A 9743-nucleotide genomic window follows, 5' to 3' on the forward strand; every position below is an offset into this window, starting at 1 on the left:
TATTAGCTGGAAGACAGAATTGGACCACAGCATGAAGCCGTACCCAATTCAAGTCAAAAGTCTAATATAATACCACAATATATTCATATTTGACACATGTTTTTATAAGAGTACATCCAGGCGTTTTCTAAAAGGGCGTTTCGGCGACTCCAAAAGGACCCTTGGTAACCAAGGTGAAATACTTAGGATAAAATAGTATACATTTTTCATAATATCTCTAATGAAAGGTGGTACTTACAACTATCATATATTATGGCTAAATCTCCCATTAGAATTGCTGAAACACAAAAACTGAAGCATGAACACATTGGAGTGCTTTATTTGATGGCTTTAGTCATCCATTTTGCGCCTGGACTTTTATTTTGAAGGCTCCACAGATACTTCGTGCCTCGTACTTAGATCGTGGCTATGTATGGAGGTAATACATTGTTTTGGACGAAAGGCTTGACATGGTTAGATAGTTTGGACCTTTGGGAATGTAACCAGACCATTTTTGTTGGGATTTTTCGCATAACTGGACAGCTGTGAGCCATATTAGGTAAGTAAAAAAAAATGTCCTCATGCTTTTCAACAAAGGTAGTCTATCACAAAGATGTTGAGTGTACTTGCTGTTGTGAATCGATCTTGAAATGGTGTGCATCAATGGAAGCACAAGAATCGTAGCAGCATGTGTAGCAGTGTGCAGCAGTCTAAAAAATATATTTGTTGGAGCGCAGTAACTGGGGCAGGAGGGGGTTTCCGGCCCGTAGGCGTCCCTGGATCGTAGACAGGTTAAAGACAATGGACCTTATTCTTGAACGCGGTTAAGAATTTAAAAAGGAATTTCTTCAGAATTGGATTTAGGAAAACATTTGGCATTCATGAAAATTCTCATCTGGGATTTGTTCGGAACTTCAGAAGACTTTCCAAACTCAAAATAGCAGTCGGAAATCGGCCAGAGTTGTCTCAAATGCAATTCTCTGTGTTCGAAGTGTTAATTATTTTGTGAGAAATCATTGGAGAAATCATCACCAATGCACCTGTGCACCGGTTGCTTTTCGCTTGGACATAACTGGCGTTCCTGTTGCTTTCCTGACTGTGTCGATTCTGACTGCACACGTCGCTACTGTTACGTGCCCTTATGAGGAGCTGTCGGGGCGTGTATGTATGAAAATTCAAGTGCATGAGGATGCACTTTCAATTTAAGAAAACTTTTCTGGGGGAGCACAGCTCAAAAAACTTCTGCTGTGTATGAACCCATTGTCAAGCGTTCATGAATTTGGCGGATGTCTTTTTCTTATGTTGTTTTCTAAAGCCTATAAGAAACATTTCAGAAGAAACTTCAGAAAATGAGGTCATGAATATATATGAATATATATATATATATATAAAATCTAAATTAACGCCTCAGCCCATCCCCCCCCCCTCCTGCTAATTTAAAGCACCATCTGTTTTTTCTGGCATTGTTTGGTTTGCGTTATACCATATGATAATGCTCTCGATTAATTTAAGTGTTTTTCAAGCACGATAAGAGCCATAGAATTTGGTTCTGAAAAAGCGCTGTCTGAAGTGGCGTTCTTTGCACACACCAGACTTACACACACACACACACCGAGAGAAAAGCAGCTTCTTCTTAGACAGTTCGCGCCAGTACCGTATTGATTAGGCCTACTTATGGACGAAAGAGAAAATTGTCAAAATGACTTTGATGATTTTTGGCGAGTATCCTCGTAAGCACAGTCTTAAATGAGTTTCAAAGTCTTAAATGAATGTGAAGATCTGGAAAACTGGATTTGTGTCAGATCCGCGATATGTGTGTCAGGTCTTAGAGACAGCCGTCTAATAAACCCACTGCTGTCTGTCTCAATAATGTTAATCAAAGAACAAAAGAAAAAGAGAAAATAACTTGCTGCTCTTGATTGAATAACATTTGTAGCGTTAATAAGGATGAATTTAAAGTAAATAAAGTATACGTTTGATAAATGAGATCTCTGATTGTAGTCCTTGAAAAACCCCAAAATAGTGCTTGAAAAGTCTTAAGTCCTGGAATTTCATTATACTGTGTGTGGGAAACACTGGCAAGTCAGCTTCAGATTAACCCCAGTTACACTGCTGTGTTTTCCACACAAATGTACACTTCATGATGATGGAACTGCGTTACTCGCACAAATATATGCAGGGCTTAAGGATTCTGGTACCGTGCCGGATATCTGGCGTGCGGCCATTAGAAGAAAAAAAAATTGGGGACTTGCATGGTTTCATATTTACGAGTCAATTGATTTCACCTACCAATAATATGAGAGGAACGCAGCTATAACTAACGTTACAAGCCTATCAGAAGCATAGCAGGGCGGGTCCTGGCAACACAGTGTGAATGAGATCCATACGTCACGTTAGCGTTGTCGGTGAAAGCATGGTGCGCAAATTCATGAAGCCTGGGGATGATGTCCTACCCATAGATAAAGGACTCAAATAAATGGCACTGGGTGTGGATAGAAGAAGGTAGAAACGGCAGGCCTTTTGGCAGTTGGTGCAAGCAACTGAGAGCCTGGTGCTCGTTTCTGCACGAAGAGAAAACAAAAATGGAAGCAAAGCGAGAAATGATAAACAGCCATCTGTATTTAAACGCTGGTATGTATGTTTTTTGTTTCCAGGCGGCTGCGGCACAGCATATTCCCATCTCCCTGCACACGTCCCTGCAGGCCCAGGCCCAGCTTGGGCTCCGTGGAGGCCTGCCTGTCTCCCAGTCTCAAGAGATGTTCAACTCCATCCCTCCCTTCAGGTAATGGGACCAACCCTGACCAACTTTTCATTTGGAACAGGGGATGTTTATCTCTACAATAATGACAGGAATCTGTGTGTGTGTGTGTGTCTGTCTGTGTATTTGTTTGAATTAGATTTTTGGGCAGCTGATTGTGAATTATGTACAAGTAGTCTGCTACCCTCCCAAATATTGAGGTTGCACAGAATAGATTTCCGGTGTATATGCAACCATAAGGATCAATTTTGACTTTTGAAAAATTAATTTAAAATTAATTTTCGTTTTGTGGCAATAAAAAAAACTTTAGAAGAAATTGGCCTCTCTGTGGTCATTTTATTTAAACAATTCATTTAATGAATTAAAGAAAATGTGCCTATCGTGATATCTATGGTTTTTGGGATATGTCAGGATATAATATTTTGCTCATATCGCACAGCCCTACTGTGAACTAAAGCACATTATCAGTCATACATTTAAAACGGGGAAAAATTGAGTTGCAAGTTTTCTGCCTGTGCCCTTAACATTTTCAGTTAGGGGCTACAGTGCTTCTAGTAAAAAGAGTTAATCTGGAGCCCTGCTACCACTGTAGCCTTCTTGGTCGGTTTCTTGGGGCATGAATATAGCGATTCACAAATGGAATCACAACAGGAACAATGTTCAAATTACACATTTTTACAAATTTAGTCTCCTCGGACCTTGTCTTATTTATGTGAATGCGATATAGAATATATCACTAATTTTACAGCATTACATAGCACAAAGGAAAAAATACAAACGTTAATGTAAACATAGCAAACACCCTTTAGGCACAACTGTACATGCAAGTGCTGTATGTTAACTGTCTCAACTGACTTCTGTTATTAACTAAATGTCTAGATTTGTGGTGGCAAGATAATTTAACAGGGAACCAATATAACACATTTTGGTCAACATAACATAAGCTATACATTAATTTCCATGAATATACCAGTGCATTGGCATAATGAGATAAAATAATGAGAAATTATTTTTATGATTGCATAAGAGACTACCATTGGTTATGGGGAGGTTGAACAAGTCCTTCAGAGAATTTCAATTGTGATCTGAGAAATATGGGTAACCTACCAAAGCCACTTTGAAGAACTGTCATCACCAGCTGCATCACAGGCATATTTCACTGTCTATAATTCCAGAAATCAGTCACAAACATTATCGTGGCCATTGTGCCCTATCTATAATTCTATGTGTGCGCGTGTGCACACGTTATCACGGGCACTGTCTATAGTTCAAGTAATCTGTGTGTTTCACTGACATCTTAATCACCAAGTGCATCACTTTCTGTGCACTAGTCTTGTGAAGTAATACAAACCCAAGAAACGAGTTAAAACACCACCAGTTTTCCCCACCATAGAACTCAACTGTCCAACTCGTTATTTATCTTTGTTTTCTCCAGGTCCCAGGTGTACATGCACCCCAACCTATCCCAGCCCAGCCCCATGGTGCTGTCTGGCGGAGCTCCACTGAAGGGCCCTTACTCAGCATTCCCAGCCATGCAGCCCTCGGACATGGTCAAGCCGCAGTCAGGTTCCCACTATCAACCTATGAACGGAAATCAGCCTCTGGTGTACGACGGACAGATGAACCAGGGCGCAGGCATGGGCTCCTCCCAGCTCATGGATTCCCAGCTCATTCAGGTCAGTGGAGCCCACATGTCCATACAAGGATTAGGTAGTGAATAAACCATTTACCTGTACATTTTAGGAGTTTGTGGATATACCTACAGCCCTATTGAATATGAGAATGTATCCTACCTCCTAGGTGACCATGCCCTTACCAGGCTCCCAGCTGCGCTACGGCTCGGCCCAGCAGCACCTCATTTTGCCCCAGTCTATCCAGCTCCAGCAAGGCCAGAACCTGACTGTGGGAGCTCCGCGCCGCATGATGCCCCCCGTCTCCCAGCCTCCTGTCCTGACAGGCAACCGAGAGGTGAGCACTGTCTATGCACCTGTATAAAACAGTGTAGCTACTTGCTTTCATATGGGTTGACAACCGCTGTTAAATTTAACATGGGAAGATTTAAAGCGGGAAAAATGTAAGGGATTGTTTGCCCAGTTGACAAAATTACTTAAAGTAGGGATAGTTCACCTAAATTACAAAATGACTTGAATGTTTTGCAGAATTTCTCAATGTCTACTGGTCCATATACTGCTTTCAAGGTAAGTCAAATGGAGAGCAAAAATGAGTGCAATTTTGTCACTTAGGTGAACTATCTCTATGATGTCACGCACTTTGTGGTATTTATCAACATTTGAATTGATATTTAATTGGGAATAATAATAAATAAATACGTTTTCAAAATATGAATATTAACAAAAGTTTTTGTTAATATTCATTGTTGGATGTTTTTCCACAATGAGCACTAAAAGCTGCTTTCCCCCCATTCCCGTTAACCAGTTACTTTTTCTCCAGGCTTCTCAGATGGAGATGAAAGGGTTCCAGTTCTCTGACAAGTCCAATCACTCTCCAGGCATGCCAGGCTCCTACAGGTGAACACTCCTTCTATATAGCAAGCCCAATGCATACAAACTGGAAAGGTTTGTTCTGATGGCTAAAGAACACATGATGATGTTTTGCTGTCCTCAGGCCTGGGTCTGCCAGCCCCAGTGGGAAGCCTTCTGGTCCCGGGGGGTCTATGGGCCCACTGTCTGGACATTACACTCAACAGGTATGACTTAACACACAAACACTACATGTACTGCTCACACACCACAATAAATTAGGATTATAAAAATGACTGCCACGCACGTTGACCCACAGACTCTCCAAACAAGACACAGCCCATCCTCTCATAGTCCATCACTGCCCTTATACACACTTACATATAGCCCTCTCCCCTCCCATTTCATTGGACACAGAGGATCTCTCCCATGCAGACCGTGCAGCAAGGTGGGGCCTCCAGTGGCTCTCTCCTTTCCTGTAGCACCTGCTACAACACACACCCGGGCTGGTTTGAGCCCTCGCTGTGCCCCCTCCACAGGAAGGTCATAGAAACCTCCACACACACGACCATTATGTTGCACCAGTCAGAGGATCAACCTTGATAATACATGAATGTATTGGTCATTTTGACATCATTTCAATATTGAAATAAAACTAAAAATGTGTAGCATTTGTGAACTGTGTGCTAGATGAGCTGGCACACATATCCAGTCTTTGAGACTGAGGCAAGAAAAAAAGGTTGTACAATGCAACAAATAGCATTACTATGCTAACATTCTCTGTCTCGTTGCCCCCTCTCTGCAGGTGCCCCCTCCACAGGGCAGCATGGTGATGCACATGCGCCCTCCCACCACTGGCCCTTTCCCCACCCCCATCCAGCGACCTGTCATGCAGGTCAACAAGACAGTCATTATCCGCTCTCCCCCTTATCCCAACCCTGGCCGTGAGCCTCTCCACTCCACCCCACCCTCTGCCCCCGAACCCCCTGTCAAAGGGCCGGAGGATGGCATGAAGGTGAGCCACCCACTGTAAAACCGATTTTCTTGTTTTTTGTTTTCCTAATGCAAGCCTGTTGTGTGCAAATGGTGCTCTCAAGAATAATAACTGGCTGTGGTTGTTGATTGTGTATTGGTAGGTAAAATTGATGAAACTATTCAAGAAACGTTTTCAGAATTCAATTTTGTTTCTGTACTGTAAAAGTGTGTGCATGTACTGTAAGGACATTATTTATTGACTAGGGAATAACAGTGCTTAACAATTCAAACTGGATATTTTCCAAGCTTCAAATTTCAGTTGTTGTAATGTATAGATTGATAAATCTTTTCATAATGTATAACTATTATGAACTGAGCTGTGACAGGGTTTTTACTGGCTCACAATAAGGCGGAGGTGGTAACATCCTGATCATGTGCACACGTGCCTGTGTACCATGCCTTCAACTGGCTCAAGCAAACACTCAAGTAGCAATTATTTGTCCTAATAATTGTAATTTTCTATTATAATTACAATGATCACGTTAAAGCATATTTTATTTTAATATAAATTAACTTTTGTTTACACATTTCATAACCTGCTCTGCAGCCATTGTTTTCCCCTACACAGTTCACAACTAGAGGCAGAACATTTTAGCATCCTATTTTTCATTTTATAAAATCTCTTCATGAGCTCCTTGTAGTCAAGGCCTCTTGGTCTGGTCCATCGATGGCCACATTGCAACAAGTGTCTTTAGCAAGTAGGCCTATCTGTTGCGCACAAGTGTCTTGACTTTCTTTTTTTTTACATTCATGCCTTAAGAAAATCTGTAGTATTCTGATACATACTGTACATGAATTGTGATAGTGTTATGTTTTAAATTGTATACAAGCCTACTTTGCTAGAATGTGTAGAATACTGTTTAGAATAATTTTTGATGGAGTGACTTTAAGCTCATAGACAAGTTAAAGATTTTGCGTAACCAGGTTTTTATTTTTTGCATTGAAAAAGCTTACGTGACCCGCCAAAGGCATTTTCACCCTGCCAAAGTCTTCTAGGAGATTTTGCACAAAATTGTCTGTGCATTTATTGTTGCAATTCGGTCATTCCACCAACCTACTAGACTGGTGTTACCTTGTATACACAAAGAAGGCTTTACCTAAAGGTAAAAAAAAACGGTACCTTTCAGAGCTGAAAAGAAAGACCCTTCAATGGCATACACTGCTAACCACCGACCACAACAATAATAAACCAATTAATTGGCCACCAAAATATTGTTTAAATAGATGATTGTTAGTGATGCATAGACATTCTATTACTTGACGCGCTGACTCTTTGATGTGTGTGTATGTTGCAGAGTAAAGGCCTGCATGGCGTGTGCCAGGTAGTGGGTGAGGCCCAGGCTCCTTTGGGGACCTTGACCAGCAAACTCCAGGAGCCACTCATCTCCGGCAGGCAGGACAAACAATCACGCACCGGAGCCATCAAACCCCATGCCGTCAGAGTAGAGGAGGGCAAGGCATAGCAACGGACCTTAAACCTCCACTTTCCTACCCAGCTTGCCAGCAGAAGCAGTTCTGAGCCTTTCATTGCCCCTCTACCACCCAGAACCGGCATTGAACAGAGGAACTGACTGGTTGGCAGGCATAATGAACCCTCCCTGAACTGTCAAAACAGGACACTTGTTGTTATTCCTTACACACCACATACAGATATATATATATATATATATGCATAGACACCATCGTTTGGGACATTTCTAAGCAGACTTCAATGTCCTTTTTATTTATTAACATTTATCTGTCCTTTTTTTGCAAGAAGAATAATGATAGAGGAAAACATTTTGAAAATAAATTTGTTTGTTGTCGTTCTTGGATCAGTCCGAAAAAAAAAAGAAACCGCCAGCCCCTGCACAGTCCATTCTCCACACCATTTTTGCCAAACTGTACTCGCACCTATTTTTGGGACTTGCGCCCATAAAAGGAGGCTGACACTTGAGACAAGAAAGCAAAATCTGTATAGTGTTTTCTTTTAAGTGGCACCTGTTCATCTTTCCCCACTCTCCTTTTCACATGATATGCGATTATATGCTGATAACAGTGGACAGTTTTAACTTTTTTTAAATATCATTGCCTGCTTGCTCCATTATTAAAGGACTACTTTTATTCAATAAAAATCCTTCAAACTCAACTTTGAGGACATTATTGTGGCTTAACATGGGAAGCTTGATCTGATGTGAGTCAATGTTTTGGCAGTCCTTATTAGGCTACAGCTCAAAGACTGACTAAACTGCTTAGATTATTAGTATAAAATGATGGTCTTTATTATTTAAGATGCTGTTATTTTGCTTTTCAGTTTTGTTATCCTGTTTATGTATTTTGTAAACAAAAACAAAAGTTGGGACATTTTAAGCAAAATCATGTTGCCTCATTGGAAGCTTTTCTGGCATTGATGCTGTGTGCATGTGACATGCTGAACATGTGTAAACCGCAGAGCCTTTCCACGGGACCTGCAGAGACTTTTCTAGAAAAGACTACCTGAAGTTATTAGACATAATGCAGCTTATGCATAATGTGTGGTTGTCATAATTTGGCTGTTCCGTTGTCAGGAAGCTGAGGGTGAACTTCACTTAATTATTTGTGTAAAATCAAATCAAACTAGCCAATAGAAAATTTGCGTTGATCTTTATTGCTTAATTGTTGGTTGTGATGAGTTGGAAATGTATGACTTGCATAACGTGATTTTTCTATTCCTCTTCGGTGTTTAATGTTTTTTTTCCCCCCCATAAAAACAATCTGTTTTTCTTCCATTTTAATACAATTTTAAGGAGAGGTGTTGTGAAGGAATGAGTGACACCTTTCTATATTCTTAACCATGTCAGGTCTCTGGTGTTGCAAGGAGAGAGAAAAATGCAGCCAAGCTATAATCTCAATTAGGGTCCAAATATATATTTTTGTGTATGATTTGACTGCAAACATGACTTAAAATAGCTTGATGATTTGATGCACTTCTTTTAAGCTTATTTTGTGAGCACTGCAGTTGCAACAGACTCTGAAGAAGGTATATTAGTTTTCTGTTGTTGGTAAGATTTCTTCTTTTAATGGTCAAATGGACACTTGGTTTGAAATTCACTATTCAGTGCGATCATAACTGATATGTTACAGATTCTTATGGTAATGCTTCATGACACTACAACATGTTCAGCTTCATCTATATGGGTTGTTTCACTGGTATACTGAGTACATGCATTGCATACCTGTACAGTTATATTCAGACTTGATCCATGGGTGACGCCTGATATATAGGCTACTGCTTGATTTAGATATTGTATCACAAATAAAAGGATTTAATGTTTAAAAGGCCCTTGTTTTTACAGGGTGAACTGTTTTCACTTCAGAAGTAAAAAAAAAAAAAAAAAAAAAAAGTGTTTCTCTGTGTGGATTGTCAGCTTTGGACTCATCCAGTAGTTCAGTGTACAGAAACTGCTTACATACACCAGAAACAGTTTTGAGGGGTTTTCTTGTTATCTACACTCATACCTGTAACTACACAG

General features: G+C 40.5%; 1 protein-coding gene across 10 annotated transcripts in view; it reads left to right on the top strand.

Annotated features, from left to right (window-relative positions):
• prrc2b (proline-rich coiled-coil 2B) overlaps window positions 1–9549 on the top strand; it is a 47370-nt gene extending 37821 nt beyond the window's left edge. For 5 of the 10 annotated variants that reach the window (XM_084693298.1, XM_084693302.1, XM_084693301.1 and 2 more), the window contains exons 25-33: window positions 2634–2761; window positions 4173–4413; window positions 4538–4705; window positions 4897–4935; window positions 5174–5265; window positions 5363–5444; window positions 5635–5760; window positions 6023–6232; window positions 7548–9549. In XM_084693298.1, coding sequence (XP_084549424.1) covers window positions 2634–2761; window positions 4173–4413; window positions 4538–4705; window positions 4897–4935; window positions 5174–5265; window positions 5363–5444; window positions 5635–5760; window positions 6023–6232; window positions 7548–7715 — 1254 coding nt within the window. In that variant the 3' untranslated portion in view covers window positions 7716–9549. The remainder of the gene's footprint in view (window positions 1–2633; window positions 2762–4172; window positions 4414–4537; window positions 4706–4896; window positions 4936–5173; window positions 5266–5362; window positions 5445–5634; window positions 5761–6022; window positions 6233–7547) is intronic. The other 5 variants (XM_084693305.1, XM_084693307.1, XM_084693303.1 and 2 more) reach the window with 4 other exon arrangements.
• Window positions 9550–9743: the final 194 nt, after the last annotated feature.

This window comes from Hypomesus nipponensis, chromosome 27 (assembly GCF_054491055.1).
Source record: "Hypomesus nipponensis isolate SF chromosome 27, ASM5449105v1, whole genome shotgun sequence".
Classification (NCBI taxonomy): Eukaryota; Metazoa; Chordata; class Actinopteri; order Osmeriformes; family Osmeridae; genus Hypomesus; species Hypomesus nipponensis.